Source organism: Salvelinus namaycush, chromosome 18, assembly GCF_016432855.1.
Source record: "Salvelinus namaycush isolate Seneca chromosome 18, SaNama_1.0, whole genome shotgun sequence".
Taxonomy (NCBI): domain Eukaryota; kingdom Metazoa; phylum Chordata; class Actinopteri; order Salmoniformes; family Salmonidae; genus Salvelinus; species Salvelinus namaycush.
Genome location: NC_052324.1, coordinates 14,613,513 through 14,632,605, shown reverse-complemented (window position 1 = coordinate 14,632,605; position 19,093 = coordinate 14,613,513). Strand labels below are relative to the sequence as shown.

Genomic DNA, 19,093 nt, shown 5'->3' with positions numbered 1-19,093 from the left:
TATTTCAGTCTCATCTGAAAGTTGTAAATTCTTGGTTATCTTCACGAACTCTGGCTAACAAGTTGAATCAGCAATACAAAATTGGGTTGAATTATTTATTTACTAAATACCTAACTAATCACACAGAATTACATATACACAGAATGCAAATTATGTCATACAGAAAACGTCCATGGTGGACGGAGCCGACATGACGGCTGGTTACACAAAGGAAAGGGGGTTGGGTTTGAGTGAAAGAGCGGGAAGACTGAAGAACAAAGGGAGAAGCCATGCTATCGTAAATACAGTATCTTATGCATTCTAAATTACCGCCCATTTGGAAAAGGAAAATACAATAAATATTTACTCTGAGCTGCGCTTCGGTAGGTTGGTCGTAGGTGTTGGCCAACAGAGATCTTCATGTCCTCAGAAGAATGTCTCTGTTGGTAAATTAGATACGTTGTAGTATCGTCGTTGTGTGTTAGACTGGATACGACGTTCGTCCTTTCCTAGCCCACGTTTACAGCTGCTGTTGCTAACTCAACGGCTAGGATGTCTCACTTCTTTAGTGAATAAGAGTTCAAAGTTCATACCATTCACAACCAAAGCTCACGCTGAGGTTGGCTTAGTTCTGTAGTTGACATGTTAGTCCTTTTTAATGTATGGACCGTCATCCTCTCGTCCTCGGAACAGAAGGTTACATTTTCGTCAAGGGCTTATATAGTTGAGGGAGAGAAGGGTGTGTTTCATAGTTTATAACCAATGTCTCTTCACAGGGGTGGCTCACTGATTGAGCAGAGCTCTAACCTTATGAAAACCCAATTCTCTCATTTGGAAGCAAAAATTACATTTCATCTTTTCACAAATAGTTTCATATTCAAACATTTAAATTGCACAACAATTCCATGTGAATCTGATAACTAGAATGTGTAGACTTTCCCAGATACAGTTTATGTCGTCCTGTCATCAGTCATAATGTCTCAGATGACAACCGAACTGACATCATATTCATTAAGTACCAACGCATATTTTCCACTGGTTGGATTACCGAAATATGGTTCCTTTCCCCCCACAGTTTGATGTTCCCAGACTCTCTACGTTTAACAAAGGCTATTCAAGAGTACTTCAGTAGAGTCAAGAGAGAGAGGGGAGAAAGGTATTTATGGGGGGGTCATAAACCTTACCCACAGGCCAACGTCATGACACTTGTCAATCATTGACTCATTGGTGAAATTAGCATTTTGACAATATCTTTAATTAAATCATTCAAAAACCTTTATTAATGCAATTGCAGACAGAAGTTGACAACAGGAACATAACGCATGTTTCCGAGTAAGTTCTGCATCAAAGAAAAGGTCCCAAGTTATTTTATTAAACCCGAAGTCCAGCCCTAGTGATGTCACTGCCTACGTCATTATCTTCTACTCCTGAGACCAAAACCATGCCTACTCAACACTAAAACTCTTGTTTATATAGCTATCTAAAAGCTTAGAAGTAAATGTCCAAGTTGATTTATGGTGGAATGTCTGACTAATCTCTTATCTCTTACACTCCCCTGCAGAGTTCTGTCTTCACAGTCACACATTTCTCAGACAGTTTCTTCATAAGAGGCAGTGAGCCTAGAAAAGTACTGTGGAACAATATTAAACCTCATAATGTATATATATTGTTAATCTGTAGTCTAGGACCCTATAAATGTAAGGAGGGAGGGGTCGTATAACCCTTCTATTAATACAACATAAGCATAATCAATTATTATAATACATGCTTTAGATTTAGAACACTCTTTGAAAGCAAACTTTATACAGTCAACTTACAGTTTTTTTCCCAATCACTCCCACATAAAAAATGCCACAGTTTACTATAGAATACAACAATACTTACTATAGAATTCTGTAGTAAACTGCAGTATACTATACTACACACTGTAGTAGCCCTCAATCATGTGTAGTACTTAGTGTAGAATTTTGGAGTTTACTGTAGAATACTACCCACAGGTTATGGAAGATGTGCTTCTTTAGTATTTCTCCAGTAGGTTTCCTCAAGGAAAACCTCAAAGATAATAAAACAGTAACACTTCATTAAATATTACAGTAATGTCCCCTAAAACACTACAGTAAATACTACAGTATACTACAGTCTGCAAAAATACTCCAGCAAATACTACAGTATACCATATTACAGTCTGCAAAATTACTATAGTATATACTACAGTATACTACAGTCCGCAAAAACACTACAGTAAGTACTACAGTATCTACAGTCTGCAAAAACACTACAGTAATTACTATAGTATATGCTACTCTTTTTTACTATAGCATTTATACTATAATAAACTGTAAATACTACAGTAAGTCTGTAAAAACACTACAATGAATACTATAGTATTCCTACCATAGTATACAGTATAGTATTTTTCATGTGGGCTTTGGTGCAATTTTCACAAGTATGTGGTACATTGTCACAACTCTAAGCACACAAATCAAAATAGATCATCAAAATGGCTTGCATTTCAAAACTCTAAGCACATTTTAAATTGACTGAGTACAAGAAACAAATTCACAAAGTCACTTGTTCATTGCACCAAATCACTCTTTCAATTTGTATACATATTCAATCCAGATATCTGCTTTTCAAAATGCTATACCTTTTGATACGATTTTTTTGTAATTTGTAAACAATACAATTAACTATCACTTAATCAAACTGCTCGAAACGGATAACTACTGAACCAAAATAATGTAGTGCCTAGTTAACGTATAGTGCTGTGAAAAAGAATTTGCCCCCTTTCTGATTTTCTAAATTTGTGCATATTTTTTTACACTAAAGGCTATCAGATCTTCAACCAAAACCTAATTTTAGGGAACCTGAGTGAACAAAATATGATACTTATTTCATTTATTTAATAAACAAAGTTATGCAACACCCAATGCCCCTGTGTGAAAAAGTAATTGCCACCTTACACTCGATAACTGGTTGATTGCAACAAAACAATTCCTGTAGTTGTTGATCAGTCTCTCACATCGTTGTGGAAGAATTTTGGCCCACTCTTCCATGCAGAACTTAGCGGTATTTGTGGGTTTGTGAGAATAAACTGCTTGTTTCAGGTCCTACCACAATCGGGTTTAGGTCTGGACTTTGACTATGCCATTCCAAAACGTGAAATGTGTTGCTTTTCAGCCATTCTGATGTAGACTTGTTTGTGTGTTTGCCATCATTGTCATGCTGTGTGACCCAGCTGCAGCTCACGGACGGATGGCCTGACATTCTCCTGTAGAATTCTCTGATACAGAGCAGATTTCATTTAGCCGTACATTTATATTTTTTACCTAATAAATGTATCAATTTGATAAAGATAAAACCAAATCATATATGGATGTGGCTGTAAATACTACCTCATAATTCTCCATCAGCCAGGCTCTAAAGTGGAAATTGTCACTATGTGCTACAATTTGGAATTATATTGTGGTGTACAATGCACTGCTGAAATACCTGGGTTGTACAGTTGAAGTCGGAAGTTTACATACACCTTAGCCAAATACCTTTAAACTCAGTTTTTCACAATTCCTGACATTTAATCCTAGTAAAAAGTCCCTGTCTTAGGTCAGTTAGGATCACCACTTTTATTTTAAGAATGTGAAATCACATTCATCACATTCCCAGTGGGTCAGAAGTTTACATACACTCAATTAGTATTTGGTAGCATTGCCTTTAAATTGTTTAATGTTTCAGGTAGCCTTCCACAAGCTTCCCACAATAAGTTGGGTGAATTTTGGCCCATTCCTCCTGACAGAGCTGGTGTAACAGTCAGGTTTGTAGGCCGCCTTGCTCACACAGGCTTTTTCAGTTCTGCCCACAACTTTCCTATAGGATTGAGGTCAGGGCTTTGTGATGACCACTCCAATACCTTGACTTTGTTGTCCTTAAGCCATTTTGCCACAACTTTGTCCATTTGGAAGACCCATTTGCGACCAAGTTTTAACTTCCTGACTGATGTCTTGAGATGTTGCTTCAATATATCCACATAATTTTCATTCCTCATGATGCCATCTATTTTGTGAAGTGCACCAGTCCATCCTGCAGCAAAGCACCCCCACAACATGATGCTGCCAGTCTCGTGCTTCAAGGTTGGGATGGTGTTCTTCGGCTTGCAAGCCTCCCCCTTTTTCCTCCAAACATAACGATAGTCATTATGGCCAAACAGTTCTATTTTTGGTTTCATCAGACCAATGGACATTTCTCCAAAAAGTACGATCTTTGTCCCCATGTGCAGTTGCAAACTGTAATCTGGCTTTTTTATGGCAGTTTTGGAGGCGTGGGTTCTTTCTTGTTGAGTGGCCTTTCAGGTTATGTCGATATAGGACTCGTTTTACTGTGGATATAGACTATTTTGTACCTGTTTCCTCCAGCATCTTCACAAGGTCCTTTGCTGTTGTTCTGGGATTAATTAGCACTTTTCGCACCAAAGTGCGTTCATCTCTAGGAGACAGAACGCGTCTCATTCCTGAGCAGCATGACAGCTGCATGGTCCCATGGTGTTTATACTTGCATACTATTGTTTGTACAGATGAACGTGGTACCTTCAGGCTTTTGTAAATTGCTCCCAAGGATGAACCAGACTTGTGGAGGTCTACATTTTTTTCTGAGGTCTTGGCTGATTTCTTTTGATTTTCCCATGATGTCAAGCAAAGAGGCACTGAGTTTGAAGGTAGGCCTTGAAATACATCCACAGGTACACCTCCAATTGACTCAAATGATGTCAATTAGCATATCAGAAGCGTCTAAAGCCATGATATCATCTTAGGGAATTTTCCAAGCTGTTTAAAGGCACAGTCAACTTAGTGTCTGTAAACTTCTGACCCACTGGAATTGTGATACAGTGAATTATAAGTGAAATAATCTGTCTGTAAACACCTGTTGGAAAAATTACTTGTGTCATGCACATTTTTACAGTAGCCAACTGCTTTACAATACCCCATACTGTGTTTGATCTTGTCTAGACATCTTGTCTCAAGAGGACCACAATGGAAATAAGTCCCAGACTTTGTGTGTTATCCTCAATGATTTTATTCATGTGCATGTATGGCTTTTAAGTTTTATGTGTGCTTGTTTTTTTAAATGGTCGAATTAATAAACTAAACTAAACTAAACTGATCAACAAGATCTCACGGTTTGACTAATTTGACTTCAGATTCTGACGCTTGTCAACATTTCTCCAAATGTCAAATTTCGAAGTTGCTCCAAACGTTTCGAGGTGTTTTGGACACCCTGGGTTTCTCCTTCTGCTGCAGCTGCACCCCACATTGTTAAGGCATTCATTCCGAATGGTTCATTTAACAGTTAAGGTTTGGGACATTACAAGTGTTATCAGTTTAGAGCTTTGTACTTAGAGAATATACCACTGAAAAATATGCTTAAGTGATTGACTATTGTGCCTAGAAACCCACAGGAAGCAGTGGTACTCTTGTTTTTCGACTAGCATGCATTGTTTTGTTTGACACCATTCTTTTCATTATTTTCTTGTTTCAGTCCAAGCATCTCAAAAAGACTTGAGCAACGACATCACCCAAGTGTCTACCCCTGGCACGTTACGACTGCTCTCGTCTCTCAAGAAGACAGCTTTAGGACTAGCAGGTCTCAGCGGAGGACAGACAGGATTGCTGGTACTACCTGACCTTCACTCCCAGCTCCCATTGGACCAGGCCTCGGCCAAACCAACCCAGCCCACAATCACACATATCCAGCTTCCAGTACTACAACCCCCACATCCACCTCTATATCAACCCTTAGACCTACTAAGCCAGCCTTCAGTAACTCATAGAGTCCTCTCACTTACCCAGCTTCCAATAATACATACCCAGCCAACATTAGCACATAATCCACCCCCAGTGACACAACGGCAGGTTTTAGTCCCACATAGCCAATCTCAATTAACACAGTTCGTATCCCAAAGCATCTACAACCAGCCATCAGTCATGCATATCCAGCATCAAGTCCCTGACCAACCAATTAAGCCACTAAAGCTCATTGCCAGTATTACCCAGTCTCTGGTCCCACGCCCACAACCTTCTCCAGACTCTCCCACCCACCTTTCAAACCCCTCTACCCAGAGTCCTGATTGTCCTACCCAGCCCAGAGAACCTGTGACTCAGTCTCTACTCATGCAAACCCTGCATCCTTCTGACTCAATCACTCAAACCCACCGTCCTGTAACGCACATTTATCCACATATACAGCATCCTAGCCCTGTCACCCTGTTTTCAGTCACACAAATCCAGCCTGAACCTACACAAACGCAGCCTGAACCTACACAAACTCAGTCTGAACCTACACAAACTCAGCCTGAACCTACACAAACTCAGCCTGAACCTACACAAACTCATCCTGAACCTACACAAACCCAGCCTGAACCTACACAAACTCAGCCTGAACCTACACAAACTCAGCCTGAACCTACACAAACTCAGCCTGAACCTACACAAACCCAGCCTGAACCTACACAAACTCAGCCTGAACCCACACAAACTCAGCTTGAACCCACACAAACTCAGCCTGAAACTACACAAACTCAGCCTGAACCTACACAAACCCAGCCTAAACCTACACAAACACAGCCTGAACCTACACAAGCCCAACCTGAACCTACACAAACCCAACCTCAACCTACACAAGCCCAGCCTGAACCCACACAAACCCAGCCTAAACCTCAACAAACTCAGCCTGAACCTACACAAACCCATCCTCTACCTAAACAAACTCAGCCTGAACATACACAAACCCAGCCTGAACCTACACAAACTCAGCCTGAACCTACACAAGCCCAACATGAACCCACACAAACCCAGCCTGAACTTACACAAACCCAGCCTAAACCTCAACAAACCCAGCCTACACATCTCCTGACCCAGCCTTCAGTCTCAATCACACATTCTCCTGACCTGAGCACCATACCACCCACCCCTGACCCCAAGGGCCCTAGTGCCCCATGGACCTCCACACCAGACCTCCTGCAGCAGAACATGAGTCAGCCCGCTAAGCCAGTTCATCCAGCCAAACCAACCAGGCACAATGACACAGAGCCCACAGAGTGGCTGAAGAGGAACACTTCTCAGTCCCCCATCAGGACCAGTGAGGACCCCAGGTAGGGCAGCATGTGGTACAGTGGCAAGAGGTGGGAGACGGAGTTGACTTTTATTTTGAAATCATCCCAGTCGTCTGCTTACAGCATAGATAGTTTATACTGTATCTGCCAGTGGTGGAAAAAGTACCCCATTGCCATACTTGAGTACAAGTAAAGATACCTTTAATAGAAAAGGGAGAGTCACCCAGTAAAATAATACTTGAATAAAAGTCTAAAAGTATTTGGTTTTAAATATACTTAAGTATCAAAAGTAATGTAGTTGCTAAAATATACTTAAGTATCAAAAGTAAAAGTATAAATATTTTCAAATTCCTTATATAAAGGACATAATTTACAAGCAAAGCATGTGTTTAAGTGAGTCCGCCAAATCAGAGGCAGTAGGGATGAACAGGACTGTTCTCTTGATAAGTGTGTGAATTAGACCATTTTTCTGTCCTGCTAACCATTAAAAATGTAACGAATACTTTTGGGTGTCAGGAAAAATGTATGGAGTAAAAAGTACAGAATTTTCTTTAGTAATGTAGTGAAGTAAAAGAAAAAGTAGTCAAAAATATAAATTGTAAATTACAGATACCCCCAAAAAACGACTTAAGTAGTACTATCCAGTATTTTTACTTAAGTACTTTATACCACTGGTATACTTACAGTGTGCATGCATTCTTTGCAAAGCAAAATATACAGTAATACTCAATGTTTTGAGTGATTGTGTGCTATGTGGACAATGGTGAATAGGGGGAATGCAACAGTAAGGCTTAATCAATGGAAGAACTTTCAAGACATAGCTTTCTGTGAATCTGAGGGGTTGTATCAGGATCTACAAGATCATTTACCACTTTATATATGGGGTTCACAGGCTTAAACTGCTGACAAGACTCCAGATAAAACTCTGCAACCACCACAGCTGCTATCACACTTGGGGATCTATTCAATTTGCATCGTGGAAGTTCAGCTTTACAGCGTGACTGAAATTTACAGGCAATTTTCCTGCTTTAGCGGAGACTGCATTCACGGTAAATGCTGCATATCTAGGCTCAATCGGAAATGACCTTTACATTTCTGTTGCCGAATCTGTAACTCTTCAGTAGTACAGACTGAATAGAACCTTTGGTCTTGCTTAAATATTTGCACAGTTGCGACAAAGATGTGGGTGTATTATTCTGTTGGCTGTAATGACTAACGTTTTTACACAGGAGGCCATGAGTTTGTTTTACTCCTAATTATTTTTATTGGATAATGTTGTACATCACAACTGAACCTCCTAATATCCAAAGTCTGTCTTTTACCTATTATATTTGGAGCTACTTCGACTAAATGCTGCATTTGGACATAATTATGATCACCATTAAGACAACAATGGAACAATCTTTCTCTTGCTCTCTGTCTCACTCCCTCTCTTCCCCAGAGTAAAGCCTCCTCCTCCGTGGCTCCCAGTGCTGGAGAAACATGACATCCCCATCGTGGTGGGAGTGGGCGTGTCTCTGGCCTTCATCTTCATCACCATGGCCTTCTACTCCCTGGTCCAGAAGAACGAGCCTGTCCCCGTGATTAGAGGTCAGTGGACTGACCAGCTCAATCTCTGCTGGATCTCAACCCTAATGCCTATCTTTTACCATACTGTTTTCATGGTTCAAATTACTCATGGGCAGGACACTTGTAAAAAACCAGGGCACCGCCTATTAAATGTGAGCACACCTACAATCATAAAAAATCTTAACAACCAGAAATTGCAAGATTCTGACAGTGAGTGTTGTTCCAATGTTTCACAAAAAGCTTATTTCTCTCAAATTTTGTGCGCAAATTTGTTTACATCCATGTTAGTGAGCATTTCTCCTTTTCCAAGATAATGCATCCACCTGACAGGTGTGGCATATCAAGAAGCTGATTAAACAGCATGATCATTACACAGGTTCAATTGGCATGCTGACTGCAGGAATGTCTACTAGAGCTGTTGCCAGCGAATTAATGTTAATTTCTCTACCATAAGCCGCCTCCAACGTCGTTTTAGAGAATTTGGCAGTACGCCCAATCGGCCTCACAACCGGAGATCACGTGTAACCACGCCAGCCCAGGACCTCCACATCCAACTTCTTCACCTGCGGGATTGTCTGAGACCAGCCTCCTGGACAGCTGATGAAACTGAGGAGTATTTCTGTCTGTAATAAAGGCCTTTTAAGGTGAAAAACGAATTCTGATTGGCTGGGCCTGGCTCCCCTATGGGTGAGCCTGGCTCCCAAGTGGGTGTGTCAATGCCCTCATGGTTAGTCAAGGTAATTGAGGTAATATGTAGGTAGAGTTAATACATGTAGGTAGAGTTATTAAAGTGACTATGCATAGATAATAACAGAGAGTAACAGCAGTGTAAAAGAGGGGGGCAATGCAAATAGTCTGGGTAGCCATTTGATGAGATGTTCAGTTGTCTTATGGCTTGCGGGTAGAAGCTGTTTAGAAGCCTCTTGGACCTAGACTTGGCGCTCCGGTACAGCTTGCCATGCGGTAGCAGAGAGAACAATCTATGACTAGGGTGGCTGGAGTCTTTGACAATTTTTTGGGCCTTCCTCTGACACCGCCTTGTATAGAGTTCCTGGATGGCAGGAAGCTTGGCCCCAGTGATGTACCCTCTGTAGGGCCTTGCGGTCGGAGGCCAAGCAGTTGCAATACCAGGCAGTGATGAAACCAGTCAGGATGCTCTCGATAGTGCAGCTGTAGAACCTTTAGAGGATCTGAGGACCCATGCCAAATCTTTTCAGTCTCCCGATGGGGAATAGGTTTTATCGTGCCCTCTTCACGACTGTCTTGGTGTGCTTGGATCATGTTAGTTTGTTGGTGATGTGGACACCAAGGAACTTGAAGCTCTCAACCTGCTCCACTACAGCCCCATCGATGAGAATGGGAGCGTGCTCGGTCCTCCTTTTCCTGTAGTCCACAATCATCTCCTTTGTCTTGATCACGTTGAGGGAGAGGTTGTTGTCCTAGCACCACACGTTCAGGTCTCTGACCTCCTCCCTATAGGCTGTCTCGTCGTTGTTGGTCATCAGGCCTACCACTGTTGTGTCATCGGCAAACTTAATGATGGCGTTGGAGTCGTGCCTGGCTGTGCAGTCATGAGTGAACAGGGAGTACAGGAGGTGATCATAATTGCAACTGAGCAACTACCCTTACCACCTGGGGGTGGCCCTGTCCATGAGAATGGGGCGTGCTCGGTCCTCCTTTTCCTGTAGTCCACAATCATCTCCTTTGTCTTGATCACGTTGAGGGAGAGGTTGTTGTCCTGGCACCACACGTCCAGGTCTCTGACCTCCTCCCTATAGGCTGTCTCGTCTGAGCAATTACTTTTACCACCTGGGGGTGGCCCGTCAGGAAGTCCAGGATCCAGTTGCAGAGGAAGGTGTTTAGTCCCAGGGTCCTTAGCCTAGTGATGAGCTTTGAGGGCACTATGGTGTGGAATGCTGAGCTGTTGTCAATGAATAGCATTCTCACACAGGTGTTCCTTTTGTCCAGGTGGGAAAGGGCCGTGTGGAGTGCTATAGAGATTGCATCATCTGTGGATCTGTTGGGGTGGTATCCAAATTGAGTGGGTCTAGTGTTTCTGGGATGATGGTATTGATGTGAGCCATGACAAGCCTTTCAAAGCACTTCATGGCTACAGACATGACTGCTACGGGTCGATTGACATTTAGGAGATTACCTTAGTGTTCTTGGGCAGGGACTATGGTGGTTTGCTTGAAACATGTTGGTATTACAGACTCAGACAGGGAGAGGTTGAAAATGTCAGTGAAGACACTTGCCAGTTGGTCAGCGCATGATCGAAGCACACCTGGTAATCCGTCTGGCCCTGCGGCCTTGTGAATGTTGACCTGTTGAAAGGTCTTACTCACATCGGCTGCAGAGAGCGTGATCACACAGTCGTCCGGAACAGCTGATGCTCTCATGCATGTTTCACTGTTACTTGCCTCGAAGCGAGCATGGAAGTAATTTAGCTTGTCTGGTAGGCTTGTGTCACTGGGCAACTCTCTGCTGTGCTTTCCTTTGTAGTCTGTAATAGTTTGCAAGCCCTGCCACATCTGATGAACGTGGGAGCCGGTGTAGTACGATTCGATCTTAGTCTTGTATTGACGCTTTGCCTGTTTGATGGTTTGGTTACATTTAACTGTAACTCAGTAAAGTTGTTGAAATTGTTGCATGTTGCGTTTATATCTTTGTTCAGTATATTAATCTTATTGAATCCCATTAGCCTTGTCTTCCACAGTTCCCAGGAACCTGGGAGTCCCCTTCAGACATGCTGAACGTCTGGCCACTGGGAGGACTTATGAGAACAGGTGATTGTTGTTGGCACTATTATTATGTTTGTTGTTCTTGTTGTTGTTGAGGATATCTCTATGAAAATAGGACTGTACTTCCCCTCATGGCTAATGTACAGTATATGTATCCTCGGTTCTGGAAGGGCGTTTGAGGATGATGATTTGGTGGCTGTGATTGAACAAAGCCCCAACACGTCAGATACATGTACCAGACTTCCTGCCCCCAGCCCAGTCACTGTGATGATAGACCCTGCCATTGATGAGACTCAGGAGACACAGCCTTGCCCCCCGCCCACTCCAGAACACTCAGTCATAGCAGAGACCTACACTGAGCCCATCGAAGACACACAGGTCAGTATATGTGTGTGTGTGTGGTGTGTGCGTGTGTGTGCATGTGTGCTTGCGCGTGTGTGTGTATGTATGTAAAATCATGTCCAACATTTCCCACACATTGCCATGCCAAGATATTACAAATTCAGGAGTAGCAGCTGTCTGGATCCTCTCCACCTCAGGTTGACCCCTTCCAGGATGAAGAGAAAGACTGCAGCCTGTCTCACCCCAGCATCCAGCTGCAGTGTGTGGAGGACTGGGGGGGTGGAGGAGTATACGGACAATGCCAGGGCCAGGACTTTCTCCCTGAGCCCCCCTCTCTCACTCCTTCACCTTTCCGCTCCCCGTCTCCCTCCTCCCCTCCTCCTGTGCGTGAGGAAAGCCTGCGCTCCTCCCTGACACTCCAGACCACTGAGCCCTGTGCCATGCCCGTCCGCCACAGCGTCAGCATCTCCCACGGTAACGCCCCCCTCCTCCTCTCCCACTGCGTCTCCCTAGGCCTCACCACCGTCGCCGTTGATGTTCACTTCTACCCAGCAGCTCTTGCGTCAGCCACCGCTGCCATGGCGACCGTGACAGCCGCCACACAGGTTAATGCTACCGCCGCTGCTGCTCCAGGGCCCCAGCTCAGCTCTCGATTAGCACAAGGTCAGGAGCATGACCAATCGGCTCCCAGCATGTGCCAGAGTAAGTAACTAGATAGAGGGAATGCCGGATGGAGAATTGGTTCCAACACAGATGTTGCAATTAGTCTCCACTTTGGACAGCTTGGCTGGATTGTTGGTTGTCTTCACGTGTCTCTCTGTGTTTATCAGCCTGTTTCCTCTGCCTTGATCTGATGCTGGTGTGGAGAATGTGTTTGTGTTGGAACCATCCACTGAAGACTATAGGACAACATCCTAAATGCACTACACATACTGTACCACAGTCAGCTATAAACATGTCAACTACAACTACATATTCTGTTTCTGTCCTTCATAAAGAAAAGTCATGAGATTTTCATTATTGATCATGTATATTATGGCTTCATTGTGTATTACAAATGTCAGTTACATAATGATGCTTGAGGCCTAAAATAATGCATTTATAGGAAGCAAAAACAAGAATATCTATAACTGCTTTCATAATCTTCTTTTACATGCCAATGTTTCTCTTCCTTGACTGAATATATAGCTCATTATATTTATATATATACACTTTATAAACTCATGTGTCAAATACATTTTATCAGTTGAATATTCTACAATGAAAAAGCCAAGGAGAAAACAGCTGTGTACAAAATATTGCAATCTTTGTTACTTTACACTTTCTAATCAGGCAATCCACAACCTCTCTCTGTTGCACCATAAACCGACTGTTATTTCTGTGCTGAAACCAAAGGAAGACGACGACAGGGCTTAACTTACTGTAAGTCTCAATTGACCTGAAATTTAATTTATCTGGATCAGTTCACTTTATGATCAGTGAAATGTCTATAACTTTCATGAATTTCCCTTTCCTTTGGTACTGCCATGAATTTCTTACTCTTAAATTAATGTGTTAAACTGAAAATTATATATTTTTTCCTGTATTTCTCATCTTATTTGTTTCAATAACATGTCCAGTATCAATTGTTGCTAACAAAAGTTAATGTATTTTTCTTTTTTTTAATCTTACATATTTATATTTGAGTGTATTAAATCAGTGAACTTATTACCTTTGTATGGGTGATAAAATGCCAACAAAAAAATATAAAAAGTTATTTGACACAGATCTAACATTCACATACTGTGATAATTATATATTTTTTAAGTATTGTATCAAATGGATTTTTATTTACTCAACAATGGCCAAAAATAAAAAGGGAAATAATACTGCTGTATTGGTTTTTGTTTGGTAGCTTCTGCAAAAATATAGTCAAATCAATTATCATAGCTATATCACTATGGATGTACTGTAATGTAGACCTAAATCAATGTCAAATAAACCTTATTACAGAGTGGATGGTTCCGGATGGATCCCACTTTCTCATACATAGGGCCGTTACTGAGCTAAGCAAGACCGCCTTTTCCTATTGTGCACCGGAGGCATGGAACCAGTGGAGGCTCCTCAGAGGAGGAAAGGGAGGACCATCCTCCTCAGTGAATTTCAAAAAATTTGAAATGGATAACTTTTTTTAAAATGTTGCAATTTCTTAGATAAAACTATACTAAATATATTCACATCACCAAATAATTGATTAAAACAATGTTTTGCAATGAAGGTCTACAGTAGCCTCAACAGCACTCGGTAGGGTAGCACCCTGGTGTTGCCAAAGGACAGTTAGTTTGGTTGACTTCAATACAAAACCTAGAAGGCGCATGGTTCTTACCCCCTTCCATAGTCTTACACAGTAATTATGAGAACTTCCGGAGGACTAACTCCAACCTATCAGAGATCTTGCAGCATGAACAGACATTAATCTAGTACTGAAAGCATAAGCTACAGCTAGCTAGCACTGCAGTGCATAAAATGTGGTAAGTAGTTGACTCAAAGAGAGAGAAAGACAATAGTTGAACAGTTTGGAACAAATTCATTTCTTCAAAAAGGAAGGAGACGCGAGAAAGAGATTTAATTTTTTTCACATTCACTTTCACTTGGCCAGCTCTAGCTATTGCTATCCAACACTGGAGCGCTTCCAAGCCAAGATAAGCTTTTGGTTTTATTAATTTATTGCCACCGGGGCCCGCTGGTGTAACTGCTAAACTGCTTGCTTATTGTACAATGTACTTCATGATTGTAGCGGGTTAACTGCGTTATTTCTGGTAGCTATGTTGACTATGGCATTAGCTAATACGGTGACAATGATGTAGGATGTGTGTAGCGTTTAGCGGTTATGATTCAAAGTTTTTTTTGCCTGGTCACAGGCAGATGTGTTGTGCAATCAAGTCCACAAGCAAAGGGAAAAGGTGAGAGGAGGAGAGTGCGTAGATGCAAGAAGGAATTATACAACGAGCAAAATGATCATGCTGTTTGTTGGTGGCTGCCATGAAAGTGAACTATGTTTGCAAACAGACCGAAACTGGGATAAACATAACTCGTTTGCAACTGTTGCACTAATGATTACACCCTAGATCAGCGAGATGCAGGCAAGAGTGTGCAAGGCAATATTGAATGTGTCACTGTCTATCACCATGATTACTCAAATTTCTCTCACAACCGGTAACCCTACGTTGTAAACTTTAATTCATAGGCTAGGTTGTAGCAAACTCATGATGGGAGAAGGGAAATTCATGTAGTAGCCTAAACCTATCGATCTTACATTGAGCTGGGTGAATGGATATGAATGATAGTCTTCCAGTATACTGTAATAGAAATAAGGCCACGCTCATTAAAAAAAAAATATCGTCCTCCCTCCTCTTAAACGTCACCGACCACCACTGCATGGAACAGTCTGCAAAATACCCTTCACCTAGATGTAAACTCAGCAAAAAAAAGAAACGTCCCTTTTTCAGGACCCTGTCTTTCAAAGATAATTCGTAAAAATCCAAATAACTTCACAGATCTTCATTGTAAAGGGTTTAAACACTGTTTCCTATGCTTGTTCAATGAACCATCAACAATTAATGAACATGCACCTGTGGAATGGTCGTTAAGACACTAACAGCTTACAGACGGTAGGCAATTAAGGTCACAGTTAGGACACTAAAGAGGCCTTTCTACTGACTCTGAAAAACACCAAAAGAAAGATGCCCAGGGTCCCTGCTCATCTGCGTGCACGTGCCTTAGGCATGCTGCAAGGAGGCATGAGGACTGCAGATGTGACAAGGGCAATAAATTGCAATGTCCATACTGTGAGAAGCTTAAGACAGCACTACAGGGAGACAGGACGGACAGCTGATCATCCTCGCCGTGGCAGACCACGTGTAACAACACCTGCACAGGATCGGTACATCCGAACATCACACCTGCGGGAAAGGTACACGATGGCAACAACTGCCCGAGTTACACCAGGAACGCACAATCCCATAATCAGTGCTCAGACTGTCTGCAATAGGCTGAGAAAGGCTGGACTGAGGGCTTGTAGGTCTGTTGTAAGGCAGGTCCTCACCAGACATCACCGGCAAAAACGTCGCCTATGGGCACAAACCCACCGTCGCTGGACCAGACAGGACTGGTAAAAAGTGCTCTTCACTGACAAGTCACGGTTTTGTCTCACCAGGGGTGATGGCCGGATTCGCATTTATCGTCGAAGGAATGAGCGTTACACCGAGGCCTGTACTCTGGAGCGGGATCGATTTGGAGGTGGAGGGTATGTCATGGTCTGGGGCGGTGTGTCACCGCATCATCGGACTGAGCTTGTTGTCATTGCAGGAGATCTCAACGCTGTGCGTTACAGGGAAGACATCCTCCTCCCTCATGTGGTACCCTTCCTGCAGGCTCATCCTGACTTGACCATCCAGCATGACAATGCCACCAGCCATACTGCTCGTTCTGTGTGTGATTTTCAGCAAGACAGGAATGTCAGTGTTCTGCCATGGCCAACGAAGAGCCCGGATCTCAATCCCATTGAGCATGTCTAGGACCTGTTGGATCGGAGGGTGAGGGCTAGGGCCATCCCCCCCCCCCCCCAGAAATGTATGGGAACTTGCAGGTGCCTTGGTGGATGAGTGGGGTAACATCTCACAGCAAGAACTGTCAAATCTGGTGCAGTCCATGAGGTGGAGATGCACTGCAGTACTTAATGCAGCTGGTGGCCACACCAGATACTGACTGTTACTTTTGATTTTGACCCCCCCTTTGTTCAGGGACACATTATTCCATTTCTGTTAGTCACATGTCTGTGGAATTGTTCAGTTTATGTCTCAGTTGTTTAATCTTATGTTCATACAAATATTTATATGTTAAGTTTGCTGCAAATAACCGCAGTTGACAGTGAAAGGATGTTTCTTTTTTGCCCGAGTTTACTAGTGCCCCTTAGTGAGTTTAAAACTCTGGTAAATGTTTTCTGTAGGCCGTGGTTTTGTGGTTTTTGTATTGTAAATTGTGTAATGTTGTATTGACTACTGCTGCTTTCTTGGCCTGTGTCTAAACGGGTTTTTGTTTTCTCGTGCAATTGCATAGCCTATAGCAATGTTGCGCAACATGAGTTCATGGGATCTCATGAAGTGTTTGATTAGATTTTCGATTACATTTGCATTGATGTCAGAGTGATTAGACAGACACGAGTACTGAGTACCAGGCAGTTAGCAAGTTTGGTAGGCTAATAATGACCATCAGCAGCATCAGAGCTTGGAGAAGCCTAATTACCGTGACTAAACAGTTACGTGGAATTTGACTGCCTTCATGGCAATAATATGGTCACCGCACAGCCCTAGATGCGATGACCTATCTTCCACGAGAAATTCCATCATTTGATGTTTTGCTGATGGTGGGACTTGATCCAGCAACCTTTCGGTTACTATCCCAACGCTCTAACCACTAGGCTACCTGCCACCCAGGTGGGTTGATATACAGAAAGGCCAAGTCCATGTTATGGCATGAACAGCGCAAATAAGCAAAGAGAAATGACAGTCCGTCATTACTTTAAGACATGAAGGTCAGTCAATCCGGAACATATCAAGAAGAACACTCCTAAAGTGCAGACGCAAAATCCATCAAGCGCTATGATGAAACTGGCTATCATGAGGACCACCACAGGAAAGGAAGACCCAGAGTTACCTCTGCTGCAGAGGATAAGTTCATTAGAGTTACCAGCCTCAGATTGCAGCCCAAATAAATGCTTCAGAGTTCAAGTAACAGACATCTCAACATCAACTGTTCAGAGGAGACTGTGTGAATACTGCCTTCATGGTCAAATTGCTGCAAAGAAACCACTACTAAAGGACACCAATAAGAAGAGACTTGCTTGGGCCAAGAAACACGAGCAATGGACATTAGACCGGTGGAAATCTGTCCTTTGGTCTGATGAGTCCAAATTTGAGATTTTTGGTTCCAACCGCTGTGGCTTTGTGAGACGCAGAGAAGGTGCACGGATGATCTCCGCATGTGTGGTTTCCACCGTGAAGCATGGAGGAGGAGGTATGATGGTGTGGGGGTGCTTTGCTGGTGACAGCGATTTATTTAGAATTCAAGGCACACTTAACCAGCATGGCTACCACAGCATTCTGCAGCGATATGCCATCCCATCTGGTTGGTACTTAAGGGGACAATAATTTGTTTTTCAACAGGACAATGAGCCAAAACACACCTCCAGGCTGTGCAAGGGCTATTTGACCAAGGATTGATGAGTGCTGCATCAGATGACCTAGGCTCCACAATCACCAGACCGCAACCCAATTGAGCTGAATTTTTTTTGTCATTTAACCTTTATTTAACCAGGGCAAGCCCATTTGGGATGAGTTGGATTGCAGAGTGAAGGAAAAGCAGCCAACAAGTGCTCAGCATGTGGGAACTCATTCAAGACTGTTGGAAAAGCATTCCAGGTGAAGCTGGTTGAGAGAATGCCAAGAGTGTGCAAAGCTGTCATCAAGGCCATGTCATGTTTCATGTTTTGTGTGGACCCCAGGAAGAGTAGCTGCTGCTTTTGCAACAGCTAATTGGGATCTTAATAAAATACCAATACCAAGGCAAAGGGTGGCTACTTTGAAGAATCTCAAATATAATATACATTTTGATTTGTTTAAAACTTTTTTGGGTTACTACATGATTCCATGTGTGTTATTTCATAGTTTTGAGGTCTTCACTATTATTCTATAATGTAGAAAATAGTAAAAACAATGAAAAAGAGTGGGTGTGTCCAAACTTTTGGAACTATATAATGTACTGAAAATAAAGTTTGACCTTACTGGTATTAGCCAATACAAAAACGCATTGAATAACAAATTCACTACATGGAACAACAGAGAGTCCTCCCCAAGAAATCTAAAACGAGTTTGTTCGGAAGTGTTTGTCCTATATCTGAGATATAAGTAAGATCAGGAAACATTTGTAAAAAAATATTTTAAATGTATTCAACCTCTTATTTTTGGCATTATACAGTCTCCATATATACTTCCGTTCATTTTGTCAACTGGTACCGGGGGACCTTCAGACGAGTCCTGAGGCCATCCTAAAGCAAAATGTGAGAGTCTCACCTTTGCATTGAGGGGTCATAATAGTTTGTACAGTAGGTCAAACCCTTTAGACACTACAGAGGACTTTGTGAGAAGACTGATCATGGTTTGACAAACACCGCTCTAGCTCTGTCACAGATGCAGTGGACTGAGACTCATCCAAAAAAAAGATATCTGTAGCTTAAATTGACTGATTATTATGGGGATTATATTTCTACTGGGGTGCGGACATTGACCTTAGGGGGTTAATTAACTCCGAAACCACACTGCTT

The 19,093-nt window shown here is 42.5% G+C and overlaps 1 protein-coding gene across 3 annotated transcripts; it reads left to right on the top strand.

The window, feature by feature from the left end:
* Positions 1 to 8,284: 8,284 nt before the first annotated feature.
* Positions 8,285 to 13,601, top strand: LOC120063120. 3 transcript variants are annotated; one of them, XM_039013294.1, is made up of 5 exons: positions 8,291 to 8,390; positions 8,523 to 8,671; positions 11,352 to 11,436; positions 11,562 to 11,769; positions 11,931 to 13,601. In XM_039013294.1, the coding sequence occupies exons 2-5, from the start codon at positions 8,620 to 8,622 to the stop codon at positions 12,441 to 12,443; spliced, it is 858 nt and encodes a 285-aa protein (XP_038869222.1). In that variant the 5' UTR covers positions 8,291 to 8,390; positions 8,523 to 8,619; the 3' UTR covers positions 12,444 to 13,601. The 3 variants fall into 3 exon arrangements, with proteins under 3 accessions (XP_038869223.1, XP_038869221.1, XP_038869222.1); XM_039013295.1 differs by having other exon boundaries at positions 8,285 to 8,671; positions 11,367 to 11,436; XM_039013293.1 differs by having other exon boundaries at positions 8,285 to 8,671.
* The last annotated feature ends 5,492 nt before the right edge of the window (positions 13,602 to 19,093 follow it).